The 27,897-nt window shown below is 52.0% G+C and overlaps 2 protein-coding genes across 2 annotated transcripts; one reads left to right on the top strand and one right to left on the bottom strand.

Annotated features, from left to right (window-relative positions):
• Positions 1 to 109: 109 nt before the first annotated feature.
• On the bottom strand, positions 110 to 5,079 carry LOC309518075 (uncharacterized protein). The gene is made up of 3 exons (XM_082197894.1): positions 4,946 to 5,079; positions 3,068 to 3,179; positions 110 to 669 (listed from the first exon to the last, which is right to left on the bottom strand). Exons 1-3 carry the CDS (start codon positions 5,045 to 5,047, stop codon positions 116 to 118), a joined length of 768 nt encoding a protein of 255 aa, XP_082054020.1. The 5' UTR covers positions 5,048 to 5,079; the 3' UTR covers positions 110 to 115.
• A 1,031-nt stretch (positions 5,080 to 6,110) lies between these two features.
• Positions 6,111 to 21,141, top strand: LOC309517967 (calpain-5-like). The gene is made up of 12 exons (XM_082197679.1): positions 6,111 to 6,316; positions 7,847 to 7,978; positions 8,713 to 8,921; positions 11,768 to 11,960; positions 13,523 to 13,719; positions 14,405 to 14,482; positions 15,291 to 15,474; positions 16,575 to 16,700; positions 18,373 to 18,569; positions 19,231 to 19,352; positions 19,688 to 19,824; positions 20,746 to 21,141. Exons 1-12 carry the CDS (start codon positions 6,152 to 6,154, stop codon positions 20,923 to 20,925), a joined length of 1,920 nt encoding a protein of 639 aa, XP_082053805.1. The 5' UTR covers positions 6,111 to 6,151; the 3' UTR covers positions 20,926 to 21,141.
• Positions 21,142 to 27,897: the final 6,756 nt, after the last annotated feature.

The following is a 27,897-nucleotide window of genomic DNA, read 5'->3' as shown; positions in this document are numbered from 1 at the left end:
CCTAGCCCCGCACCAAGGCCGTTTTTCGGAGGCGAGGCTTCCAGGACGCGCGAGTACCCGGGCGCACGGCGGCAGCAGCCTCCGCTCCCCACAAACACGCGGACACGTCTGGGGCTCACTTCGCGACTTCTTTACTGACCCGGGCGGGCGAGACCCCCCCTGGCCGGCTGACGGGGGGCGTCCGGCTGCACAGCTCCCGGAGCTGCTGGGGGAGCAGCGTCGCCTGTCCGCCCTCGCCCAGGACGCAGGGGAGCCAGCGCGCGTCGTAGACCACCTGCCCTCGAGGGCCGCCGCCGCAGCTCCCTTTGGGGACTTCGCCCTTGGAGTCCGTGCGCAGGATCAGGATCTTGGAGGGGCAGGGCGCGCGCAGGCGGCGCTCCCGAGGGGACGGCGAGCGGCTCGCCACCTGCTGCCCCGAGCGCCGGTGCCGCCCCGACGCCTCCTCCAACTCCTCCGGTTGCTGCTGCTGCTCCCGCCGCCGGGCGCTGCTCGACGGCTCGGGGCGCTTCCCGTCGGTCCCGTCCCGCCTGGAGACCCGACGGCTCAATCCGCTGCCGCCGCCGCCGCCGTCGAGGGCTCGGCTGGAGCTATGTCTGTGCGTCTGGGGAGCCGCCTCTGGACGAGAGGAGGCGCGGTGGGTGCTGCGCGCGTTCTTGGGGCGTCCACCTTCTGCAAATTGGGGGGAGAGAGGAAGAAGAGGGTGAGGCCCCAAGGAGGAGGGTCCCCAAATTGCTGCTCCCTCTCTGTGCGCCCCGTCCCAATTTGGGGCCTCTCTGGACGCCCCGATCTGCGGACCTTTCCGTGCGCCAGAGGCATTCGGCCGTTCCAGTACCCAAAGTCACACCGGCCCACCGAGGGGAGATTTTTATTTCATGAGATTTTTTTTGGAACTGCCTGTTTGTAGGAAACGGCGACAGCAACGCCCTCGAGCGCTTTACCAGAAAAATATACCGTTACCCAGGGAAACGGGGAATAATTTGCAACCCGACTTTAATGCGCGCAGGACAGAATGCAATTTCTAAGTACCTGGCGCCGGAAGTAGTGCCGTTGAAGGCTCCTGCCTGGTGTCAAAACGCAGGGAGTTCCGAAGTTGTATGTACTGCCACACTAAAATATAGATTTCGTGCAAGGGAAGCCCCTCCAAGGGAGCATTGCAGGAAGGCACTCTGCACATGCTTGAGAGCAGTCTGCCCTATGCGCCTAACTCCAGCTGCTACTGGGCTGAGTTCTGCTGGGGTTGCAAGCGGAGGAAGCAGGGGCTGGTGTTTTCCTGCCTCAAGCACAACAGCAAAGACTCTCTCTCTCTCTCTCTCTCTCTCTCTCTCTCTCTCTCTCTCTGTGTGTGTGTGTGTGTGTGTGCATAGCAGCCAAAGTCAGCCAAGTCTTGGAGATCCCAGGCCACAGGGAGGTCAGACTGGCCTCAGCCAGAGCCAGGGCTTTTTCAGCTGTGGCTCCAATCTGGTGGAACGCTCTGTCACAAGAGACCAGGGCCCTGCGGGACTTGATATCTTTCTGCAGGGCTTGCAAGACGGAGCTGTTCCACCAGGCCTTTGGCCAAGGCACAGTCTGACCCCCTCCTCACAGAACTCTAGCCCAATGGTTGCCATTAATTTGATTTGAATTGATTTTAGAATGAATTGATTTTAGAATGTATTTCAATTAATTGACCGTGATTTTATGTAAACTGTGTTACTTTTACTGTTGTTAGTTGCTCTGAGCCCAGCTTCAGCAGCTGGGGAGGGCGGGATATTAATAATAATAATAATAATAATAATAATAATAATAATAATAATAATAAAATTATCATCATCATCATCTGAGCTAGAGAATCCTGCAAGCAGCGGGTTTTCTTTCCCTTTCCCTTACTTTTTAAATGCAACTATTAAAATTCATTTTCTCAACACCCCAAAACCAGTCGCCTGAGGTGGCCACCTCACTCTGCTGAATGGGAGGGCTGGCCCTCTTGGGTGCAAGTGACTCTGCCCCCCAGCCACGAGTGTAGCCAGGAATCTTGTTAGGTGGGGCAGGACTTTTGTTGGAGGGGGGGGAGAACCAATGTGGTTGGTAAGTTAATTAAGTGTTTCTATTGTTTTGCTGAAGACAGGAGGGCCTGGCGTGCTCTGGTCCAGGGGGTCACGAGGAGTCGGACACGACTAAACGACTAAACAAACAAAATTGTTTTGTTTGATGGGGGGGTGGCTGCCCCCTGCCTCCCCCCCCGGCTACACCCATGCCATCTCCAAGCTGCCCGGCCCTTAAATCCAGTTGTTCCTTGACTCTTGATTTGCACCCTGTCTTGGACCTAAAAGCAGAGAGGGAAGAGAATCTCCCACCCCACACACCGTGGGGCTCCCGGTACCACCTCCAGCTGAAAGGGGGGGCTGTAGCCTTGGGTTCAGCCCCCCACCCCTGACAACACACCCAGCTAGGCCTGGCAAACCCCAGAGAACCACTGCTGCTGCCGGCCCGTGCAAACAGTGCTGATCTAGACGCACCCAAGGGGGTCTTGGATTATCCGTGGGTTGGGGACATCCTCATCTGGGATGGGGCGAAGAGACAGGAGGAGCCTCAGATCCGCTTTAAACTGCAGTGCAGACAAGCCCCGGAAGTTTGGGAAGGGGCTTCTCTTGGCGGGAAGATGGGCAAAGGGAGGGAGCCTGGAAGAAGCTGCCTGGTGCTCCAACTCCCCTCACCCCCTACCAGCTCGTGGTTGAGGGAGGTGGGAATTGCAGTCCAGGCAACACCCGAGAGCCCAAAGTCAAAGAACAGGGCCCTACGCCCACTGGCTGGCCGCAGCTCTCCTTGGGTTGCCAATCTGCCTGCAGATGCCGTCAGGACTCGAACTCAGGGCCTGCTGCAGACAGAGCAACACAGGCCATCCTGGACTGTGCAGAGTCCAGGCAAAGATCCATTGTGGGGTCCCTGCAGAGTCTGGGGGAGAGCATCTTTCAGGGGCTGTGATGTGAATGGGGATCTTGGTCCAAGGCTGCCCTGCGTTGTTCCTCCCCCCCCCCGCCTCTGGTGGCTCCCCAAGTTTTCTCATCCCACAAAAAAATGACTCCCCGACCTCGGCTGCTTGTCGGCTCCAGCGCCTCTTTCTCCTCCTGCTCCTGCTTCTCTCTCTTGCGCTTGCTCCGGGGAACCTCTTTGCTGCTGAAGGGCGGCGGAGGCAGGCAGAGCTGGGGTGTGTGTGAGAAATAATAATATTAATAATAATTCCTGGTTTCCCCAGCCACTCTCGGTGGCTCCCAACAGAATAATAATAGCGATCAAAGATCAAACATTAAAAACTTCCCTAAACAGCGCTGCCTTCAGGTGTCTTCTGAAAGTCAGATCGTTGTTGATGTGGGTGTTCCAGGCAGGCGCCACCACCAAGGAGGCCCTCTGCCTGGTTCCCTGTGACCTCACTTCTCCTGACCAAGGCGGTTCCAGTCCCATGATGAGGCCTGAATCCTGACTCAAAGGGATCCAGATGGTCCGCATCCTCCAGGTGTGCCTGGAGTCGCTCAGCAACCACCCGCTCAATCACCTTGCCCAAGAATGGAAGATTTGAGACTGGGTCTGGGAAGACAGAGGAAAGCATTCCCCACCCCACAGAGCCCATCGCCCAGCCCCTCCCTGCTCACTTTTATGAGGCCAGGCCAGCAGGTCCAGTGAGCGGGGCATCAGTCCCAGCTTCAGGTGGGCCAGCTGGGCTTGGGTCGTTCCTGCATTTCAGGGGGTTGGTCTAGATGACCCTTAGGGGTCCCTCCCAAAATCTACAGGTCTACAATTCTTGAATTTCCTGCCCCAGAGCCAGAGGGAGGAGGTCAGGGGTGGGTTCCGGCACCCCTAGCTGGCCACTGTTGGCAGCTGGAGACTTAATATTTGGGGATGTTAACGGAGAAATCTAAGGGCTCCCTTGGACAAAAAAACAAGGACACCAGCCAGGAATCCCAGAGCAAAACAGGAGCCAGTAGGCTTGGTCTTGATTGAAGACTGTCAGGACAGGACTCCCACCTGCCACCAGGTGCAACAAGGTGGAAGCCCAGAACAAAAGAGAACCCAAACTTTTATTAGCAGCTAATCACCATGTTAAAGGTAATGGGACCCCTGACCATTAGGTCCAGTCGTGACCGACTCTGGGGTTGCGGCACTCATCTCGCTTTACTGGCCGAGGGAGCCGGAGTACAGCTTCCGGGTCTTGTGGCCAGCATGACTAAGCCGCTTCTGGCGAACCAGAGCAGTGCACGGAAACACTGTTTACCTTCCTGCCAGAGCGGTACCTATTTATCTACTTGCACTGGCATGCTTTCGAACTGCTAGGTTGGCAGGAGCAGGGACTCAGCAACGGGAGCTCACCCCGTCACGGGGATTCGAACCGCTGACTTTCTGATCGGCAAGCCCAAGAGGCTGTCTAGGACCATGAAGGTTGGCATGCCAACTGGGAAGGGCTCCTGTAGACGTGTTGGCATGCTCAAGGGATTATGGCTGCCCTGTATCAAACCACCCCCCTTTGATAGTTCTTCCTTCATAGAGGAAAATAAAAGTGGAACGGTACGGATCCGATGCACGGGTGATTTTCTATGAATTTATAACAGAAGTGTCGCGTATGTCATGTGTGAATGTGTGTGAGTGTGTCAAGTTTGTACAAACTGAATGATTGGGGGGTGTTTTTTACTGCAACACCTGTGAGCCTGTACATAGAGACATTTATCAGTGAATTCTTACATTTGGTATCGTGCAGCAAAGGCCCTTTGAATAGATAGGAAGAAACTGTGATGAAGTGTTTTGTGGGGACAAGTCACAAAAGTCACAAAAGTGATTGTGCTGGTTTTGGTAGTGGGCTGCAGGTGCATATCTGCTGGAGGGGCAACCCCCCCCCACCTATGCATAAATTCCTGCAACAGGGGGCTCTGGCTTAGTAGGGGATTACTTCCCCCGCAAACCCCTCGCCTGTCCTCACCAGAGCAATGACGTTGTTGGCTACGCAGAGCAAGACCAGGCCGCCCAGAAACTTGATGGCCAAGTCCCCGACCTCCTGGCAGGAGCTGTGTTTGGAAGACATGGCAGGAGGTGGGCTGCCATTGCAGACTGAGGACCAAGAAACCAGCCGGTGGGGGGGGGGCAGGGAGGAGAAGCCATTGTGAGCTCACAGTAGGAGAGGAGGGGGCAGCGAAGGCCTGGCATTGTGTGGGGTCTTCCATCCCTGCCCTATAAGCTCCCCGTTGACCCGCGAAAGGCAAACTCTCAGGAATTTTTAAGGAATTGACAGGCTGCGTTGATTCCTGTGTTGCGGGTTGGGATGGATGGCCTTTAGGGGGTCTCCCTTCCCACTCAGCAATTCCGGGATTAGATTTCAAAAGAATAAAAGCCAAATCTGCCTCCTATTTTTTCTTCTTCCTGTTTTATTCTGTCGCTTTGGGGGCTGCTTCTTCTTCTTTTCGAATTTGCATTTTATTTCTTTGTTAACATTCTTATATTACATCGGTAAACGTTGTCCTATTACATTACAGGACTTACTGTAATATAATTTCCAACATGTATACAAAAATGATATACAAATTTTATGTACCTAGAAAGAAAATGAAAAACAAAAAAGAGAAAAAACAAAAACCAATTCCCCCCCAAATCATATACATACCAACACACTAGACTTCCCGTCTTTTCCATTGTATATTCCTTTTTTTGCAAATGAATGTACGATACAATACGATTATCTTTATTGTCATTGTCCCATACAGAACAATGAAACTGAAAAATCTACATAAGACATTCAAAAACCCCTAAAAACTCTGAAACCCCATTTTAAAATACAATATACTGCTATAGAGACTCCTTATACTGGGTTTAAAACCAGAATTGCATTTGGGTAGAAACTGTTTCTCAGGCGGCTAGTCCTAAGAGAATGTACTCTTATTATTGTATATTTCTTGACATATTATCTAATACATTCCTAGATCAATAGGTGCTCTTAGTCCTGTTTCTCAACTCAGTCTCCCTCCAATGTCAGTCGAATGCTAGCTATGCAAATCTGCCTCCTAACCTGTCTATTTGTTCCCTTTCCCCCCTACCCCCATAATTCTGACCCGGGGGTCCCTCGTCCCTCCTCCAAGGGCTGGAGCCCCCTGCCCTGTGTGTCCCCCCCCCCTTGCTTCCTCTCTAGGTCGCCATGCCTTCCAGGCTGAAGTTCTTCCGGGGACAGCGCTACCAGCACCTGAAGAAGCGCTGCCTGCAGCAGCAGACCCTCTTTGAGGACCCCGAGTTCCCGGCCACAAACGCCTCCCTCTTCTACCGCAGAGACCCTCTGCAGGGAGTCTCCTGGAAGCGCCCTGGGGTGAGCAGGAGACAGGGGCGCCTAGTGGTAGGAGCGCTGGAGAGGCCAGGGTTCGCATTCCCCCACTCGGCCCTCGTGAAGCTCCCTTGGGGGCCGGTCCCCGCCTGGCTTACCTCGCAGGGATTATTGAGAAGGGGAGCCCCCCCGAATCATGGAATTGCAGAGTCTCAAGGGACCCTCAGAGGCCCTCTAGTCCAACCCCGTGTGCAGTGCAGGAATCTTTTGCCCGGCGTGGGGCTCGAACCCACAGCCTTGAGATTAAGGAGTCTGCCAACTGAGCTATCCTGTGTTAGGAGGAAAAAGTGGGTTGGGAATTAAATGAATACATAAATACGGGGTCTTGGGGTGGGGTTGGTGAATCCTACTGTACCCAAAGGACTTCAGCTCAGCAGATCCCCATAGACTTGGGGTCCCCTCCACGGGCAGGGTGTGTCCTTGACCCCAAAGGGGTAGGAGAGAGTGGGGGCCTGGGCAGATGTGGGGGACTCCCTGGTTCTGAATGGGGTCACTGTGCCCCTGAAGGACCAGGTGCGCAGCCTGGGAGTCATTTTGGACTCACCACTGTCCATGGAGGCGCAGGTCAGTTCTGTGTCCAGGGCAGCTGTCTACCAGCTCCATCTGGTACGCAGGATGAGACCCTCCCTGCCCGCAGACTGTCTGGCCAGAGTGGCGCATGCTCTGGTTATCTCCCGCTTGGACTACTGCAATGCGCTCTACGTGGGGCTACCTTTGAAGGTGACCCAGAAACTGCAACTAATCCAGAATGCGGCAGCTAGACTGGTGACTGGGAGCGGCCACCGGGACCACATAACACATACACTGGCTCCCAGTACGTTTCCGAGCACAATTCAGAGTGTTGGTGCTGACCTTCAAAGCCCTAAATGGCCTCAAAGGCCCAGTAGACCTGAAGGAGCGTCTCCACCTCCATCGTTCTGCCTGGACACTGAGGTCCAGCTCCGAGGGCCTTCTGGCGGTTCCCTCCCTGCGAGAAGTGAGGTTACAGGGAACCAGGCAGAGGGCCTTCTCGGTGGTGGCGCCCGCCCTGTGGAACGCTCTCCTTTCAGATGTCAAAGAGAACAACTACCAGACTTCTAGAAGACATCTGAAGGCAGCCCTGTTTAGGGAAGCTTTTAATGTTTGATGTATTATGGTATTTTATTATTTTGTTGGAATCCGCCCAGAGTGGCTGGGGAAACCCAGCCAGATGGGCGGGGTATAAATAATAATTATTATTATTATTATTATTATTATTATTATTATTATTATTATTTTATATAAAGCGCGAAAGGCAGGAGTGTCATTTCCCACATTGCCAGGGTTGGACTAGATGCCTCTAGGTGCCCCTTCCAGCGCTATGATTCTGTGCGCTGCTGCCTCTGGCTTCTGCTGCTTCAGCCGCAGACCTGGCAGGGCTGTTTCTCAGGGGGAGGTGGGTGGGGAGAAGCCCCTTGGCTCTGCCAGGTCCTGCCCTATAATGGGGGGCGTTTGGGGTTCCAATGTCCAGAAAGCCTCTCTCCCTCCTTTGGCCAGGAGCTGTGCGCTGACCCCCGGCTCTTTGTGGACGGCATCAGCCCCAGGGACCTGCACCAGGGCAGCCTCGGGAACTGCTGGTTTGTGGCGGCTGCCTCCTGCCTGGCCAGCGAGCCCAGCGTCTGGAAGAAGGTAGGGGCCCCTCCTCTGCCCACCCCCTTCCCCCCTTCTCTGCCCCCTCTCTGCCCAAGCAGACACCAGCCTCTCTCTCGTTTGCAAGCGGGATCTAGCCATGATGTGAACCGGGGCTGGTTGGTTCAGGCCAGGGTGCCTCTGGTCATGTGCAGAGTGCCCGAAAGAGAGATGCAGCCCTGTCCAGAGGGCTGCCCTCTTCTGAGGGGTGCCAGGGTGCCAGGCCTGCTGTGCCCAAGCAGAATCCAGTTCTTCTCTTTTTATTTTTTAAAATTAATTTATTTAACATAATTATTACAAAATATAAGCTAAATATTGCAAATACATACATATATATTTCAGATAAGCACACATATATAAAAAAAGAGAAGAGAAGAAAAAAGAAGAAAAAATAAAGAGAAACTCGCTCTTTTTTTAAAAAAACAAAACAAACCCAGAACCTAGCTGTGATTCTGGCTTCTTTGAGTGCCTCTGGGCATGTGCAAAGTGGCAAGGATCCATTCAGGGTTCGGTCAGCCAGCCAGCTACAAATCCACCTAACAGCTGCCTGGCCGCACTCCCATTTTACCAGCTTCCTCGCGAGAATATCCTGGGGGACGTTGTCAAAAGCCTTCCTGAAATCAAGATAAACTATGTCTTCAGCATTCCCCTGATCCACTCGTTTTGTATCTCAGCCTTTCTCTTTGGCCTCCTCCTGCCGGAGTCCAAAGCCCTTCCTGCTTCTCTTCCCTCAGGTCATCCCCAACCCCCGGGAGCAGGATTGGGACCCTGGCCGGCCCCACGCCTACGGCGGCATCTTCCGCTTCCGCTTCTGGCGCTGGGGCAGCTGGACGGAGGTTGTGGTGGACGACCGGCTGCCCTGCCGCCAGGGACAGCTCCTCTTCTGCCGCTCGGCCGAGCCCCGCGAGTTCTGGAGCGCCCTCCTGGAGAAGGCCTACGCCAAGTGGGTGGGGCAAAATGGGTGGGGATTGGGTGGGGGGGGTCTTCTCAAGGGCGTAAGGAGAGACCTGCTACTGGATCAGGCCACCTGGTTCAGCTTCCTGGCCTCAAAATAGCGGAAGGACCCCAGGATCCTAGGTAGCGAGATATATTGGCAAAACCTATTGGTGTTTTGCAACTTTCCGACTCGTTGCAGGACCTCAGCCAGACCTAGCAGAGTCAACGCAGAATCCACGGAAGCAATTGGCGACTTGGCTGCAGACAGGATAGACGGAGCAGGAACCAGGAACTTGTAGTTAGGTGTTTATTATATACAGCGGACTATTTACAGGAACACCGGGACGCGGGTGGCGCTGTGGGTTTGGCAGACAGCCAGAAGGTCATGTGAAGGCGTAAGTCTGCCTGGTGATAACAGAGACATGGAGACAGCTCCCTGATTGGTCAAGCTCTCTCAAGGGAGCGATAATTAATGGCCTACTAACAGGAATGTGTTAGTTTAAAAGGAAAATTATCTGGAGGCATAAATCCAAGTTTGGGTAAAAGTACTTTTGGTGATGGGGATGCAGGTGGCGCTGTGGGTTAAACCACAGATCCTAGGACTTGCCGATCAGAAGGTCGGCGGTTCGAATCCCCGCAATGACAGGGTGAGCTCCCATTGCTTGGTCCCTGCTCCTGCCAACCTAGAAGTTCGAAAGCACGTCAAAGTGCAAGTAGATAAATAGGTACCGCTCCGGCGGGAAGGTAAACGGCGTTTCCGTGCGCTGCTCTGGTTCACCAGAAGCAGCTTAGTCCTGCTGGCCACATGACCCGGAAGCTGGACGCCGGCTCCCTCAGCCAATAAAGCGAGATGAGCGCCGCAACCCCAGAGTCGGTCACAACTGGACCTAATGGTCAGGGGTCCCTTGACCTTTACCTATTTACAGGAACAGAACACGGACCTTTTGCTAGCTCTCTTTGACACGACTCACAACTCCTACACTCACTGACACACTGAACCACTGAACCCTGAACTAACACATTCCTGTTAGTAGGCCATTAATTATCGCTCCCTTGAGAGAGCTTGACCAATCAGGGAGCTGTCTTCATGTCTCTGTTATCACCAGGCAGACTTACTCCTTCACATGACCTTCTGGCTGTCTGCCAGACCTTCATTGACTCTGTGTGAGTAGCTACACGTACATAGTTTCCCAACAAAATAGACTGCCTCTGCTGGATCCGGCCAATGGGGGCCCATCTAGTGGCCAAGTGGGTGCCTCAGTGGGGAAGCCTGTGGTCAGGATTCGAACACAAGAGCGCTCCCCCGTCCCGCGATTTTCTGCAACTGTGATTCAGAAGCTTTGACTGTGGACGCAGAGCAATAATCGATAGCTCTTTCCTCCCCCATGAATTTGTGTGATCCTTTTTTAAAGGCATCCAGGTTGGCTCTTGTAGCAGGGAGTTCCGCAGTCGCAACGCAGGAATCGCGGCTCAAGAACCCCTGACGGACAGCCGTCAGATCTCATGTGGCTCTTTTTATAATATTCCAGAGTACTTTAAAAAAATCTAATCTAGAAAAACAAACAGGAGAAGGGGGAAAGGAAAAATAGAAAAAGATGAAATAGCTTCTGATTCTCTGTCTGCCAGCTAAATATACTAAAATATTCACTCAAATTAATATCCAGCTATTCTATTTTCTATCAACCATTATTTTTTGCCAGTTATTATTATTTATTATTATTTAATTTTATTTATACCCCGCCCTCCCCGACCAAGACCGGCCACAGGGCAGCTAACACCCGGTATAAAAACAATTGATTAAAATACAACTTAAAAACAAGATTAAAATACTACTTAAAATGCAGCCACATTTCAGCGGAAGCCCAGATCGAAAACTGTTTGTGGGGAGAAAACGGCAAATCTTCGCCAAGGCCAACTCTCCAGACTGGTCTTATGTGGGCCAGAAAAGTCAGCGAAGTCCCCAAATAGGGGTTCCATCACCGAAGGAAAAGGAAGTTAATTTAAAGTCTGCTTTTAGTCTTAATCAATGTCAATAGTGGGCTTCGCAAGTGTGGGGAGGGCGGCTGGGATTCTCAGACCCTCCTCCTGACAGACTCTCCATTGGGGCAGCTGGCTGGCTGTATTCCCCCCCCCCAGGGCTGTGTGGTCGAATGGTTAGAGCAGTGTTTCCCAACCGGTGTTCCGCGGCACACTAGTGTGCCGTGAGACACCGGCTGGTGTGCCGTGGGAGGGAGGCGGGCGAGTCGGGCGGCGAGAGGCGGTGGCGGCGAGGATCCGCGTCGAGCCGGGGGCGGCTCCGCGGTGGTGGTGCCGAGCGGCGGGGCAGCGCGCGCAAAAGGGAGGAGCGCGAGACAGCGGAGGAGGAGGAGGCCGGCATGTCCGGGCAGCAGCAGCAACAGCAGCAGCAGCAGCAGCAACTCCCGGCGACGGCTCCTCCTCCGCCCACTATCGCCGCCACCACCACAACAGCCGCCGCCGCCTCAGCTGCCGCCGTCCCTCAGTCCCTCGCTCTGCTGCCTCCTCCCACCCCGGCAAGGGGAAGGGAAAAAACGTTCACTTTTGTGCGTCCCTCCCGGCGTGACGCTGCGCGCTGACGTCACGGGGCGGGGCTTTAATGGTGGTGTGCCGCGAGATTTTTTTCCGGTAAACAGGTGTGCCGTTGCCCAAAAACGTTTGGGAAACACTGGGTTAGAGCACCTGCTCTGACGATGGGCCTTGTTCCTTTGCCCAAAAGACCGGTCATTGGGGAGTGACCAGCCCACCCCGGCCCCAACTTCAGCATTGGGGGGTCCCCCTCCCTGCTAACCACTGGGCATTCCAGCCCACCCACCCTCTTTCCCCTCTCCTCCCCAGGCTGAATGGGTGCTACGAGGCCCTGGAGGGCGGCAACACGGCCGAGGCGCTGGTGGACTTTTCGGGGGGGATTTCGGAGCCCCTGGCGCTGGACGAGGGGGGCTTCGGCACGGACCCCGAGAAGCGGAAGGAGCTCTTCCAGCAGCTGAAGAAAGCCCACGCCCGGGCGGCTCTCGTCAGCTGCTCCATCCGGGTGAGAAAAGAGGCCGAGGCGAAGGAGAGGCAGCGCGGCGCAGTGGTTAGAGCGCTGAAAGAGACCAGCGTTCGAATAATCCCAATTCTCGCTTGGTGTGACCCTGAAAGCCGGACTCTGTCTCTTGGCTTTCCTCGCAGGGCTGTTGTTGGGGACTGAATGAGGAAGGGGAGAGAGAGAGAGGGAAAGGGTTGGGATATCAGTGCAATAAATAAATTAAATAAAGATAAACTGGCCATTAGAAGTAAAAAGAGAAGCAGGGGAGAAGCATTCTTTCTCTCCCCCCCCCCATTTTTTTTCCTGCTTTTCAGATATATACATTTCACTGATTTTACAATCCTTTTGACATTTCAGAACTTGACTTCCTTCCCCTCTTTCTGCGGCTCCTTAAATTTATTTTTTTAATATCTTCTGCATATCCAAATTCACTTAACTCGCTCGTTTATCTTCTTCCAATATTTACTCTTACGTAACTGCAGGTTATTACAATAATCCTACCAGTGTTTTTTTTTATATCTGTTTGCAATTTACCTGTAAATAATTCAATAAACCATTTCCACTCTTTTATATAAAAAAGTTCGTTATCTGGATTTCTTATTCTTCCAGTAAGTTTTGCCATTTCTGCATATTTTTGTATCCATTCTTCCTTTTGCTGGGAATTCTCCTTTCCCTTTTTGGGCAAATAACATTCTTGCCGCTGTAGTAGCAGACATGAATAAGTTTCTGTACAATTTAGGCAGTTCCACCCCTATAATTCCCAGATGAAAAGCTTCTGGGTTTTGTTTGTTTTTTAACAAATGTTGCTTTAAACATCTTTTTCAATTCATTGTATATCGTTTCCCAGTAAGCTTTAACTTTACTGCAAGACCGCCCATTATGATAGAAAGTAACATTCTCTTTTTTAAAAAAGATATTTATTAAAAGTTTTTAAAATATAACAAGAAAAATGAAAAATAAACATACAAAATAAAAAAACAGTTAAAAACACACATTAATTTTCAATAACATAACTTCCATACACTTATTTCCTCGGACCTCCTCATACCTCCCTTCTTTGTATTCCAGTTCGATTTGTTAGTTCAGCAAATCCTTACCATTAAACTTTTACCCATTTGTAAAACCTCTTTTTTTTCATATCTCTTAAAGCATTACAGCTGGAAACCCCTTAGTTTCTATCCAACATCCTTCTAACATTCATTAATTTTACAATGTTTCTGTAAGTAGTCTTTGAATTTCTTCCAGTCTTCTTTCACCGACTCTTCTCCCTGGTCTCGGATTCTGCCAGTCATTTCTGCCAATTCCATGTAGTCAATCAGATAGAAAGTAACATTCTTGCTGCTGTAGTTGCAGACATGAATTAAGTTTCTATACAATTTAGGTAGTTCTGTCGCTATAATTCCCAAGAGAAATAACATTTACGAATGTTATTTTGAACATCTTTTTCGTTGCATTGTATATCGTTTCCCAGGAAGCCTTAACCTTCCTGCAAGACCACCACAGGGCGTTCTTCGTCTTGCATGGCCGTTCTCTCAATCTGTGTTTGCTGTGTGTCCCCCCCATAGTCCCTCCTGGGCGAGGGGCCCGAGGCCGAGCTGCCCTGCGGCCTGGTCAGGGGCCACGCCTACGGGGTCACGGCGGTCAGGACCGTCCACCTGCGCAGGAGGAACCTGCTGGAGCTCTTCAAGGTCAAAAAGCTGCAGCTGATTCGCATGCGGAACCCCTGGGGGACGGTGGAATGGAACGGGGCCTGGAGCGACAAGTAAGGGGGCACGCGGGAAGGCTGCCTTTGGGGTGGGGGGAGAAGTCAGCCCCCTTAGTCACAGAATTATGGACCTGTAGAGATAGGAGGGGGCACCAGTGGTCATCTACTCCAACCCCTCAATGCAGGAATCTAGGGGAGAAGTCAGCCCCCTTAGTTGAAGAATTATGGATCTGTGGAGGTAGGGGACCCCAGTGGTCATCTAGTCCAACCCCCACAATGCATGAATCTGGGGGGAGCAGCCAGCCCCCTTAGTCGCAGAATTATGGACCTGTAGAGATAGGAGGGGATCCCGGCGGTCATCTAGTCCAACCCCCACAATGCAAGAATCTAGGGGGAGCAGCCAGCCCCCTTAGTCACAGAATAATGGGCCTGTAGAGAAAGAAGGGGGCACCAGCAGTCATCTAGTCCAACCCCCACAATGCAAGAATCGCAGTTGAAGAATCCCTAAAGAGATGGTTGCCTGATCTCTGCTGAAAAACCTCCAGCAAATCTTAGAAGGTAGAGTGGGAAGGGGAACCCAAAGGTCATCCAGCCCAACCCCATGCAATGCAATGTGGTGGGGTCCCCCTGGAGGGGAAAGGAGACCGGGTGGGCTCTGGGGGGCTGTTAGAGAGGGTCCTGCTCGAGGGGCGGAGGCTTTTGACCTGTCTCACTTCAAACCTCCCCCCCCCACACTTCAAAGGTCCCCAGAATGGCAGAAGGTGAGCCAGCGAAACCGGAAGCAAATGGGGGTAACCGTCCGGGACGATGGCGAATTCTGGTAAGTTGGGGTTTGGGGGGGGTCTGCATTGGTCTCTCTGTGATTGTGGTGCCCCTCAGGGTCCGATCCTGCAAGACTCCATTTCAGGGGTCAGCTGCAGGTTTCTAGGACAGGCATAGGCAAACTCTGGCCCTCCAGATGTTTGGGAACACAATTCCCATCATCCCTAGCTAACAGGACCAGTGGTCAGGGATGATGGGAACTGTAGTCCCAAACATCTGGAGGGCCGGAGTTTGCCTATGCCTGCTCTAGGATGTGGAAAGACCCCAAGGCAGGCTGACCCCTCTTTCCCTCTCCATGGGGCAGCCCCTGCAGCCCCACTCCCAGCCTGCCAAGACCAGACTCGTGACAGCTGATGGATTGATGGATTGATTGACTGACGGATAGTATTTCTGTTCCGGTTCAAATGAGTCCCAGAGCAGCTCACAAGCAACAAATAAATGCACAACGTCAGTAATTGCAACCGATAAAACACTATATTAGCAAACCAGCAAACTAAAATATAGCTGGACGTCACAATTGGAGCATGACACACCACCTGATTAGCAAACCAATAAGGCGTTTATAATCTCTGAAGCGATTTTCACTAAATTGCAGCTAAAAAATAAGCTGCAAAGTCTACACACCCCAATGTTTCATAATCTTTTGCTCTCTTTGGTTCATTGAGAGAGTGTCTCTAAGGAGCTCCAGGCGGCTCGAGTAAGTGAGCCAAGCCACACACACGCACCGGAAGGTTGAAGGAGAATATTTCCGACCTCGCCAGTCCCTGCCCGACTCTTCTTCCCTGTCTCCCTGACTTTCCCGGCAGGATGAGCTTTGAGGACTTCTGCGCCCATTTCACAGACGTCGTCATCTGCCGCCGCATGAACACGGCGAGGCTGAGCTGCCGGCGGAGCTGGGTGGAGGGTCTGCAGTTTGGGGAGTGGGACCCCCAGAAGAGGCGGGCAGGGGGCTGCCTCAACCACAGGGACACCTTCCTGGAGAACCCCCAGGTGATTGGGGGAAAGCGATGGACCTTCTGGGACCCCATATTTCGAAAACCTCATCAGTTTCGGTTGTTTGCAAGCTGAGAATAAGGGCGAGAGGCTGAGTTCTCCTCTTTTTAGCGTTTTATTTCTTTTGCTTTAAATGCCCTTGCTTTTCCATTTTTGCTGCGATTCCGGCATTGCAAGGCGGGTTGGACTAGGGAGGTGCACAGCACAAAAATGCAAGATAAAAAACACAAAATACCGTATTGGCCCGAATATAAGCCGCACCCGAATATAAGCCACACCTTTAAAATTCAAGGGGGGGGGGAGGAAAAAAGACAATACCCGAATATAAGCCACTGCCTTAAAATTCTGCAGGCACTCACACCTGTTCCGTTTTACCGTCTGTCTGTTTCAGCAGAGATATCGTAAGAGCCCATTTTTGCAAGGTTGCAAATTTAAGCCACACTTTAACTTTTCACGGTCGGAATTTGGGGGGGGGGGAAAGGTGAGGCTTATATTCAGGCCGATACAGTCCTACCTCTTCTTGCGAATGCTTCATGTTGCATTTTTTTCAACCCGGAAGTGTTTATTTCTGGGTTTCGCTGTGTGCGCATGCACAAGCATTCTGCGTGGTTCGCGCATGTGCAGAAGCACTCTATCGCGCTTTGCAGATGCGCAGAAGTGCTGCTCTGGTTACGGTGCGAACCGCAACCCCAGAACGGATCATGTCCACAACCACAGGTACCACTGTACGGTACATAATAAAAATAAAAATAAGAACAAGAACACACACACACACACATATACACACACACATATACATACACACATATACATATATATATATGTGTGTGTGTGTGTGTGTGTGTGTATGTATACATATTAACAGATATACCGTATTTTTTGCACCATAACACTCTCTTTTTTCCTCCTAGAAAGCAAGGGGAAATGTCTGTGCGTGTTATGGAGGAAATGCCTACGGGTGGCATGCCTATGGATTTTCCTCCTCTAAAAACTATGTGCGTGTTATGGTCGAGTGCGTGTTATAGAGCGAAAAATATGGTATATACCATATAAGCAGTCAAAACAATAGGCTGACCTTTTCTCTCTTCTCCCCCCAGTTCTTCTTCGACGTGTCTGGGGTTCGAGACTCGGTCCTGATCTCATTGCAGCAGGAAGACACCCGTCAGCTCCGGGGGTCTGGCTCCGGGGGGCACAACCTCCCCATTGGCTTCGAGCTCTTCAGCGTGAGTCCAAGCACCTCATGGGGGGGGCGCTTGGGGGGGGGAGTAGGGCAGGTCATTAAAAACTTTTTTAAAAAAAATGCCTGCTCCAAAGGTCTTAGCCCAGCTTTGCCTGGGGAAGGTGGGATATAAATAAAATCATCATCATCATCATCATCATCTTGCTACACTAGGGATTATCTAGCTATATCTGAAATTTCACACATATCAGTTAATATCTTGACCCTGCTCGGCTGAATTGAAATTTCAGCCTTCATGACTTGGGAAAATGGCCAAGTAAACAGCTATTTTCATAGAGGAGGGTCAAGATATTAACTGATATGCGTGAAATTTCAGATATAGCTAGATAATCTCTAGTGCAGTGTTTCCCAACCGGTGTTCCGCGGCACACTAGTGTGCCGCGAGATGTTGCCTGGAGGGAGGCGGGCGAGTCCAAAAAAGGTTGGGAAACACTGAAGTTTCTCTTTCAAAAAGGAAACGTGGGTTAAAGTGGCGCCGCCGCCTCCCACTCACTTTCCTGCTCTGGCTTCCCTAACAGTTTTCCGAGTTGCGTCACTGGATCCAGCCCCCTTTTCCACAGGTGACACGGGGCTGGAGGGAGGGAAAGAGGGCTTTACGTCGCGCACAAAGGCAGCCTCCTAGAAGCGCTCTGGGCCGGCGCTGTTTCGCCGAAGGCGCCGGAGGACCCCCACCCTCAGCTCCTTCAGAAAGGAAGCCCCGCCCCTCGGCTCCCTACGCCGCCAGGCAGCTCAACTGACTGACGAGGACGTTCTGCGGCGGCGGCCGCCGCACAACCACCACAGTTGCTGGCAGCGTCCGCAGCGCAATAAGTAACAGCGCCTGGTGCTGCCAACTCTTTCTCTCTCTCTCCCGCCCCCCCCGCCCCAAGCTCTCGCACGCCCCGCGTCAACATCGCCGCGCGCAGCTTCCCGAGCTCGAGGCCAGCCGCTGCACGCACGCACCGGCTCGTCATCAGCTCCGGTTGTTGCCTTTCTCCGCCAAGGTCGGTGGACCCCGAGCCTAGGCTTCCTTCCCGCACCCCGCTTTCCGAAGACCGCACACCAGTTGGGCCAGTACATATTCCCCTCCCGTGACTGGAGCGGAATAGCCCTTTCTCTTCTTCCCCAACCCTTGTCGTTGGAGGAGTCCCTCAGTCCCTTGCTTTGCTGCCTCCTCCCCCCCCACCCCCAAAGCTTGGAGGTTCCCCGGCAAGGGGGAGGGGAAAAAATTGAAACTTACACTTCCGTGCGTCCCTCCCGGCGTGACGCTGCGCGCTGACGTCACGGGGCTGTAATGGTGGTGTGCCTCAAGATTTTTTTCATCAAACAAGTGTGCCTTTGTCCAAAAAAGGTTGGGAAACACTGCTCTAGTGTAGTAAGATAAGACCTTTGGAGGAGGCATTTTCAAAACAAAGCTTTTAATGAACCGCCCCCTGGGGGGGAGGCCTTGCCTGACTTGGCAGGGGAGGGGCTGAGGAGGGGGGCCTTGGCGCTGCCATTTGAACTGCAGAGTTGGAAGGGACCCCCAGGACTCATCTGCCCCAACGGAGGCTTTTGAGCAGAGACCAGCTGGCCACCCCCAGGGGATTCTTGAGCGGCGATTCCTGCCTTTCCGGGATTGGGCTGGATGACCTCTGGGGTCCCCTCCCCGTTCCATGTAATTCCCTTCCTCGCAGGTGGAGCAGAACCGGACTTGGCGCCTGCATCGCATCCCGCCCCGAATGGCCGGCTCCACCTACATCAACTCCCGCAGCGTCTTGCTCCGGGCGGAGGTGCCCGGGGGCCGCTATGCCCTCCTGCCCACGACCTTCGACCCCGGCCAAAGCAGCGCCTTCCTCCTGCGCATCTACAGCGAGCGCCCGGCCAGGCTGCGGTGAGCGGGGCCCCTCCAACCCCAGCCTCCCTCTCCCTCTGAGCATCTGCAGAGTGCATTCGCCTCGCCTGACGGGCCTCTTCGCAGCAGCCCCTTTCAGCTTGGCAACTTGAGATTTCACGATGGTGACAAGTGTTCCTCTGGGCATGGGCAGAGTGCCTTTCCCTCGCTACAGATGGAGCGGATTGCCTGATAACATAAAGACAGAGGGTGGTGTCTCTCCTCCAGGGGGGTTCTCTCCTTCGCTGTGTATTTAATTTTAAAACACCCACCAGCCCCAAAAACTATTCCTGGGAGCTCACGTGCCCCTCGCAGACCCCTGGTTCCCGGCGTTGTTGGGAAACTGCAGTTAGCGGGTGGGTGGGCTTTGGACGAAGGGGCCCTAAGCAGGGATGGCAGGGGGTGGACTGGATGACCCCTAGGAGACCCTAGGATCTATCTTCCTGTAAGGCTATTCCCCCCCCCCATATTTAAATTGCATTTTAACCTGTATTTTAAATTGGTTGTTTTTTTCCTATTATGTTTTCACTGTAATTTTATTGGTGTTAGCCGCCCTGAGCCTGGCTCTGGCCGGGGCGGGCGGGGTATAAATAAAATTTATTATTATTATTATTATATTAGAATAAAAATACACTTCTTTCCCTCCCTCTCTGCCCCCCAGGGCTGTCAACCGCAATGACCCCCCGCCTCCACGTTGCAGCTGCTGCTCCGGATCCCACCAGCTCATCACCTCCGTCTGTGTCCATCGGGCCGTGGGGCTGGCACTCCCCAACTCCAGCAAAGGTGAGCTTGCAGCGACTCCCGCCTTGCAGCGGGTTGGGCTAGATGACCCCTGAGGGTCCCTCCCAACTCTGCAGTTCTGTGATTCTGCAGAAAGACCCTCCCCTCTCCCAAATGCCTTGCCAAAAGGCACAGGGTGAATTCAAGGGGGAGGTGGCAGCTGTGTCTGTGAGCTGTGTTGCGGAGCCTCCACATTCAGGGATAGTCTACCTTTGCCCAGGGGGGTTGCTGGCGAGGGAGGGGCTCTTGAGGAAGGCCTGGGCCCTGGGCAAGGGGTCCCACAAGAGGCCTGGGGGCAAATGACTGGGCTGTGTCCCCCCCTCCCTCTCTCTCTCCAGCCCCAGATGTCTACGTGAAGGTCTGCTCCGAAGGCCAGGCGGTGCGATCCTGCCTCCACAAGGCCACCTCCAGCCCTGACTTCAACTTCAAGGCCGTCTTCTGCCGCCGGCGCCCGCAGAAGCCCATCCGCATTGAGGTGGGTGGAATTGGGGGGGGGGGACACACGGGCAGCAACATGATCTCCCAAGGAAGGATTGGACCCGGGTTAATACAATACACACGAGGCTTGGCCAGCAAGACTCTGGCAGGCAGTGCGAATAATCATCTGCCACACCCTGGCCCAAGTCCCTTTTATTAACAAAAGAACTTTTAACACAGCGCTTGTAAGAACCAGTCAGATATCATAGAATCCTAGAATCCTAGAGTTGGAAGAGACCCCAAGGGCCATCGAGTCCAACCCCCTGCCAAGCAGGAAACACCATCAGAGCACTCCTGACATATGGTTGTCAAGCCTCTGCTTAAAGACCTCCAAAGGAGGAGACTCCACCACACTCCTGGGCAGCAAATTCCACTGTCAAACAGCTCTTACTGTCAGGAAGTTCTTCCTAATGTTTAGGTGGAATCTTCTTTCTTGTAGTTTGGATCCATTGCTCCGTGTCCGCTTCTCTGGAGCAGCAGAAAACAACCTTTCTCCCTCCTCTATGTGACATCCTTTTATATCTTTGAACATGGCTATCATATCACCCCTTAACCTCCTCTTCTCCAGGCTAAACATGCCCAGCTCCCTTAGCCGTTCCTCATAAGGCAATGTCCTCTGAGCACTAAAAAAAAACCCCTACCAAGTTAAAACTAGAAAGAACTAATTTGAGCATGCATACATTTTGGGTAAGTAAAACAGGAATCAAGGAGGATTTAGCAAACCCTGGAGGTCATAAACAGGCAGTAAACAGGAAAGGAAGGATGGCAAGGAAAGATAGTATTTACCAAGCCAGAGGGTTACGTATGCGGAGGTATTTTTCTTTCAATTCACAACACGCTGTAAATTACAAATCTGTTTCCCGTAACTTCTCTTAATCTACCACCTCACATTCCTCTCCTTTTGTTCCCCGCTCCACAGGTGTGGGCCAGGCAGTTCCTTCGCAGCACCCGGCTGGGGTACGTCAAAGTCTTGGCTGCGGAGACCCCCCCGGACGCCGGCGGTGGGCAGGTGCTGCGGCTGCAAGGGGGACCCCCTGCCTGTCCCCCAGGCTCCATCCTCGTGGAGACCTCCACCAGCTCCGACCTCCTAGCTCTGTGAGCTCGGCCCAGGAGCCCTTTGTGGGCGCCAGGGAGCGCATTGGGTCCCCGCCTAGGGGTGGGCGTGTTAGGATATAGTTCCATTCCACCTGAAAAGGGTACAGGCATGATATTCGTGTATCACATGCCTGTTTACGTCCAGCACCGTCTGCTGGGAACTTCCGTTGTGTATTGCTTTTGCTATACTGCTCTTTTGCCGGAGACGAAGGGATGCAGACATGTTTTCCTTTTACAGATAGGTAGCCATAGTCAAAATAAAGAAATTCCTTCCAGTAGCACCTTAAAGACCAACTAAGTTAGTTCTTGGTATGAGCTTTCGTGTGCATGCACACTTCTTCAGAGACACATCTGAAGAAGTGTGCATGCACACGAAAGCTCATACCAAAAACTAACTTAGTTGGTCTTTAAGGTGCCACTGGAAGGAATTTTTTTATGTTTTCCTTTGTTCCTGAACTATGCTGAATAAATGCTGTAAATAATGCTTACATCTGCCTCTGTCCGCCTCATCCGCTGTGTGATGGTTTACACACTCTGCTGACAGTGTGCGCACAAGTCTCTAAGCGTATCTGAGGCTCGTGTCGCTGGCTGACTGATGCTGTTCCACGGGAGACCGGTGATCGTCCGGAGCAAGCTGGGGGCCTGCCTGATGCCCCCTTCTCCCTGGCAGTATCCCAGCAACATGGTTTCGGTCCCAGGTCCATGGTGCTTACAGGAGAGTAAGACTGCTGATGGATGCAATCCGATCCTGGCAGCGACAGAGGTATGTGAAGCGAGGCTTTTCTGTGCCGTGGCAGAGACCTGTAGGCACACACGCAAGGACCGCTGTCCTTCTGCTCAAGAAGAAGTCGTGCTGCTTGTTGTCATTGATTTCTGTCACATTCCCAAAGCAAGGAAGGATTGGACCCTGATTACCGTATTTTTTGCACCATAACACTCACTTTTTTCCTCCTAGAAAGTAAGGGGAAATGTCTGTGCGTGTTATGGAGCGAATGCCTGCGGGTGGCAGGGGGGGATCTGCTGCAGTCGTGAGCAGAGGATCCATGGTTCCCCTTCCTTCCCTCCTCCGTGGTTACAAAGCACGGATCCACATGGATCCTCAGGATTTTTGCATTGGGCTACTCCAAACTCACTGTCAGATCCTGTCTGTGGCCACAGCATGAACCACAAAAATCATATATCCACTATTTCATGTAGAATATTTTTTTCTTGTTTTCCTCCTCTAAAAACTATGTGCGTGTTATGGTCTGGTGCGTGTTATAGAGCGAAAAATACGGTAATAGAATACACACGAGGCTTGACCAGCAAGACTCTGGGAGGAGGTGCCAGTAATAATAATCCGTCTCCACCCTCCGGCCTAGGTCGTTTTATTCACAAAAGAACTTTTTACACAGTGTCTGTAAGAACCAATCAGATTTCCTCTGAGCATTTCAAAAATGTGGGGACAAAGTCAGATCACAGTAATCCTTGTAACTACAGAAACGATTTCCTACTTGAGCATGCATAGTAGTTCAGAGTAAATAAAATAGAAAGCAAGGAGGAATGCTTTTAGGAAATCCAGAGGTCATAAACAGCAGTAAACAGTATTTACCATTTCCTTGTGAACTCTCTTCCTGGCCCTTAAGGTCTATCTAAAGATTAACAAAACCAAAGAAGGGTACATCAAAGAAGCTACCTACTATCTTTATGATCCAGGACGCCTGATGAAGCAACTGGCCTGTGTTTAGAATTATGATACGTGCCTGTCAGGCAGAGAAATAAGACAGAGATGCAGAGGCGTGGATTTATCAGAAATCATATCAAAGTGCTGACATAAAATAGCTTGCTCCATATTTTTTATAATTCCTCATAGCGATCCCACCTGATCACTACAATTTCCGCAGACGCTTCTTGAAATTTCACTTTATAACGTGCACGTAAAACGGAGAGGACGGTTGCATCAGCCGAAGACAAGCGAAAGGTGGGGAACAAAATGGGAAAAGAGGCACACGGGACGAGTCCGGTTGCGCACGGGTGGAAACGAAAGGAAACTCTCACCGTGGATTTCTGTCCCGACAAGGTCCAAGGAAAGGCTGTTGATTGTCAAGTCTAGTTCCCGGGACCTTCCAAGGGAGACCGTTTTCCTCTCGGATGCTGCAAACGGAAAAGGGAAGCTATAAACATTAACGAAACCTCTCTTTGCTGGGCACCAGGAACTTAGCTGTGAAGCTTTTAGCTTCTGGAACGTCTTTGCTGCTTTCAAATGCTGGTGGTGAAAGTGCCGCACTTCAGATTTTATATTCTGCTTTAATAAAGTCTTCTAAACCCTGCAGGATCTGTAAAAACTCAGCTGCACTACTCAGCGTAAAGAGTAGAACATTAACAGAGTTTGAACCCGGGAGGATGTTGGCTTTGTGGCTGGGGGCTGGAGAGTGGCTGGCTGGGGGCAGGGTCACCCCCCCGGAAAGAGCAGGTTTTTGGGGAGCTTTTCCTTCACAAATCCTGCCTTAAGGGTATGTCTGTGTATGAATAGGGTGAGCCTGTGACCTGGCTCAGGAACTAAGCATTTGTCACCACAAAAGACTGGCCAGGCTCCCCAGGGTATCCAATCAAGTGACCATTAACAGGTAACCTGCCAGACAGGAGGTAAACAAGGCACTCAGATTTCTGCTGTAGACCGCCTTTTCTGGGATGTAGGTATGATGTTTCTGGGGGTGGTCTTGAACTCCAGGGCGGGCAATTTAAAATGTCTATATAAGGGCGGGCACACCTTGGTTCAGGGTCCTCCTCCTTCTCCTGCGTGTGAAGGGGGCACCCTGTTGCAACAGTTCAATAAAGATCAGACTAGCTGCTTTGCTTCTCAATATTCTCTGCTTGGCCTCTGTTCTTTTCTCCGACCGATGGAGAACCTGCAAAGGACTCCATAAGGGCTCTTGTGTCCCCCAGAAGGGAATAAGGGCAGATTTTCATTTATTACAGAGGGAACCTACATAAGGACTTTATACGGGTTCTTGGGTTCCCCATAAGGGACAAAGGAGCAGGGTTTTTTCTATTACAGCTGGGAAGACCACTCCTATGGGGGGAGGTCCTTAGACAATTCCTCCAGGAGGCAGAAGCCCACCTGGTGGGGCCGGCTTACTCCCAGTCCTATAAAAGTGGGTGCCTCTTCCGTGGCTGGGGTGGGGTGGGGGTCTCAGTCTGCCTGTACTCAGAGGCCAGCACAATTTTCACACGACTGACGCCTCACTTCCTCCTCCTTTCTGTGGCTGCATGTGCTTTGCCATTGCTAAATCTTCCACCCAAATCTCCAGCCCTCAGGGGAGAGAGGCTTTCTGGACTTGCTTGTGTGTGGCTCTTGTGGCTGCAGCCGGGCTTTGCTCTGATCCCTGAAGCCACCAGAGACCCCCAGCAGCAGAGGATATGATCCACCAGGGGCTGCTTCTGCTCCTGCTGGTCCTGGGTGGAGGTGAGTGAAAGGGCGAGGCAGAGGAAGGAAGGAAGGAAGGAAGGAAGGAAGGAAGGAAGGAAGGAAGGAAGGAAGGAAGGAAGGAAGGAAGGAAGGAAGGAAGCTCTGGTGGGGAACGGAAGGGGAGCCCTCCTGGATCAGGCCAAAGTCATCCACCTAGTCCAGAATCCTGTTCCCACGGTGGCCAAAGACCCCTCAGAACCTAGGAAGCTAGGTAGACTTCCTCTGGCCCTGGAGGTTCCATAATGCGACCCCGTCAGTGATGGGTGGGGTATAATAATAAAAAGATGGTGTTATGGAAATGACATGGGGGCGGCCACATCTTTAAAATTCATAGAAAATCCATACTTTAACCGACACTCCTCATTCCAACGCCATTTTGACCCTTAAAGAAAGGTGGGTTTGGGCTCCACATCCCTCCATGAACAGGGCTCCCCGCCTTAATTCCCCAAGTGTGAGAGCACAGACATGGCCCCCCCACCCAGGGAGTGACCAGGGGGGTGTTAACGGAGAACTCTGAGGGCTCCCTTGGCCAAAAGCAAGGACACCAGCCAGGAATCCCAGAGCAAAACAGCAGCCACTCGGCTTGGTCTTGATTGAAGTCTGTCGCCACAGGACTCCCACCTGCCACCAGGTGCAACAAGGTGGAAGCCCCCAACAAAAGAGAACCCAAACTTTGATTAGCTGCTCATCCCCATGTTACACCCCCAAACGACATCACTCATACATCACGGTTACATCATGAAAGGGGAGGTCTGGTGGCCGTAATCTGAGCATCCTGGACCCTGCCCCATGGTTCCCCTTGCCCTCCGCCAAACACCCATCAAGTGGAACAAAAGAGATCTTTACATTTCCCTGTTTCCCAGCCAAGTTAATAGTGCCCTTTTGTTACTTCTGGAATGGCTACCTGTCTGGCACTCAGGTAGCAGGATGCCAGGGATTATCCCTCAGGCAGAGGGGCTGCTGAGGAGCTGAGCTCACCGGTCTATAGGAATTTCTGAGGTTTTCCCAGTGAGCCAGTACAGAGATCCATTGATCAGTGAATTCTTACATTTGGTATCGTGCAGCAGAGGCCCTTTGAATAGGCAGGAAGAAACTGTGTTGAAGTGTTTTGTGGGGACAAATCACAAAAGTCACAAAAGTGATTGTGCTGATTTTGGTAGTGGGCCGCATGTGCAGGATATCTGCTGGAGGGGCAACCCCACCCCCCAATCTATACATAAATTCCTGCAACAGGGGCAACCATAGACATCTGCGGAGGCAGTTGAGCAAGTCTGGTGTTCTGAAAGCCCATCTCCAGACAAGTCCTGAGGGCAAGGAGATGTCAAGAGTTTTATTTGTCTTCCAGTGATGGATACTTTCCCAGTGATGGGAAAGGTGTCTGATAAAGTGATCTCATGTTGAACTTGCATCACCCTTCTAGACCCCTCCCCATTTGTGACATGCCAGTGATGTACTGATGATGTATCCATGATGCCCCTCGAAGTGTATTCTGGGGGAAAGAGGGAAGTTTTAAAAGAGGACGTCACCCCCTGCTCAGGGTTCTTATTCCTGGGGGGACCTGTTGCGCAACAATAAGGACCATGGTCTACTGACCGCTGTTTTGCTCCAAATTACTTGGCTGGAACTTCCTTCTTTCACTGGCCACATGGACCCGAGACAAGCTGGGCTGTTGAGTGGTCTCTCACCCCAGATTTTTTCCCATAACAATCCAAACTATGAGGGAGATAACCAGGACAAGCAGCCAAGCTATGTTGAATTGGGAGAATTAAGGGAGGGGGAGAGCAGTTAGGGAACACTTCAATAGACAGCGTGGAAGCATCTGTCCCTCGGGACGTGACAACGTTTGGGCCGGTTCTGTTGGGGAGGGGGAAAGGAGGAGGAGCCCGAGGGAGAAACTCCATCATGCAGTAAAGGCTGCAATTCTTTGTCTGTTCTCGAAGCGACTCAATAAAGCACACTGTATTTTTCCATGTATAAGACGAGCTTTTTTGACCCAAAAAATGAGGTTCAAAATCTAGGCTCATCTTATACACGGGTAGTGCTGAGGGGGGACGTGCAAATTTTTTTTAGCACAAGCCTGAGATTGTAAGCGGTGATTGGCTCCTTCTAATCATGTGAGTCAAAAACCCTTGCGCACCCTAGTTTTCTTATACCGGAGGCACACATGTCATCCATAGAGCAAATCAGCTCCTTCTAAGCCTAGTTTTAAGCGGCGATTGGCCGCTTGGTTGTTTGGGGGAATGCTGAAAATTGGTGGAAACTGCAGGAGGGGAGAGAGGATCTTGTGTTCGAATCCTGCTCGTGTGTTTCCCATTGGGGCATCTGCTTGGTCCAGGCATAGGCAAACTCGGCCCTCCGGATGTTTTAGGACTACAACTCCCATGATCCTTAGCTAACAGGACCAGGAGTCAGGGGTGATGGAAATTGTAGTCCCCAAACATCTGGAGGGCCGAGTTTGCCTCTGCCTGGCGTGGCCCCTGTGAGGCCAGGAGGCCAGACCACGTGGGCCCCTGGTCTGATCCTGCCGGGCTCTTGCTCTATGTTCTTTCATGATAAATTAGTCCCCTGATTTGCTGTCACAGGACACTTTCGGTTGCGTCCCTCAGAGTCGCGCCTGCTGACACGAAGGGAAAGGGCCGTGTGATGACATTTCCTTCTCCCTGAAACCACCAAGAGCTTTTGTTACTTCCTTTTCAAAGCAGAAACCCACAAACTTCTGCCTTTTTGGGTCTGGGAAAGAGGAGGCGGAGATACTGGCCATCTCCCAAGATCTCCCCATGGAAGAGGGAGCAGGCTTGTTTTCTCCTGCTCCTGGAGGGTAGGACTCGAACCCGTGGCTTCAACTCTCAAATTATTCTTATTCTTATTTACCCGTGTTACGGAAAAATTCCGGGTGCGTAGTTGCACAGCCACCCGGCTCGTCGGACTGGGTCCGCGGGTCCTTGCGGAGAAAAAGGAACTCAGCCGGACACAGGAGCAAGCTACGAAGATCCGAGTTTATTGCGCAACAGGTTCAAAATGGCATTGAACCCCGAGTATGGGGTGACATAGACTTTTAAAAGTTCCCTCCATAACCCAGAATACAGTGCAAGAAACGTCATGAATACATTATGGGAAGGTCATGTTTCGTGGGTTACATCATGAATACATTACACACACGTCATGAATAGATTATGGAAGGGGTGGGATTACATTCATTAACATTTCCGATGAGGGAGGGGGATATGTGGAGGAAGAAATATACATAGATAAACATTTATTAAGTACCGGTGGTGGCAAGACAATGGGTCAGAGATATGCATCGTCTGCCACTTAATATTGCCTAGAGGAAGGGTTTGGCGAAGCGATCAGGCAGGATTAGGAAGTTCCTGCGTACGTGACCCGCCGCTTTGGGGATTATGGAAGTAGGGACAGCATCATGGAGTTCAGGGGGAACTGAGTTGAATGGCACCGAGAGCAGGAAAATCGGGGCTACGGTTGATTTTATATTAATTTCCAAAGATTTCTATTATCCCTAACCCATTCCGC

The sequence above is a fragment of the Podarcis vaucheri genome, assembly GCF_965113315.1.
Source record: "Podarcis vaucheri genome assembly, chromosome: 13".
NCBI lineage: Eukaryota > Metazoa > Chordata > Lepidosauria > Squamata > Lacertidae > Podarcis > Podarcis vaucheri.
Note: the sequence above shows the minus strand (reverse complement) of the source record. Positions and strands in the feature narration are given on the sequence as shown.

Excerpts from the sequence above, each read along its gene's own strand:
- LOC309518075 (XM_082197894.1), bottom strand. The coding sequence starts at position 5,047 with ATGTCTTCCAAACACAGCTCCTGCCAGGAGGTCGGGGACTTGGCCATC. Across the intron at positions 3,180-4,945 it reads CCAACAACGTCATTGCTCTG|CTCTGCCTGCCTCCGCCGCC; the intron begins GTGAGGACAGGC and ends CACACACCCCAG. Across the intron at positions 670-3,067 it reads GGAGCCGACAAGCAGCCGAG|AAGGTGGACGCCCCAAGAAC; the intron begins GTCGGGGAGTCA and ends CCCAATTTGCAG.
- LOC309517967 (XM_082197679.1), top strand. The coding sequence starts at position 6,152 with ATGCCTTCCAGGCTGAAGTTCTTCCGGGGACAGCGCTACCAGCACCTG. Across the intron at positions 8,922-11,767 it reads CTGGAGAAGGCCTACGCCAA|GCTGAATGGGTGCTACGAGG; the intron begins GTGGGTGGGGCA and ends TCTCCTCCCCAG. Across the intron at positions 19,353-19,687 it reads ACTCCCCAACTCCAGCAAAG|CCCCAGATGTCTACGTGAAG; the intron begins GTGAGCTTGCAG and ends CTCTCTCTCCAG.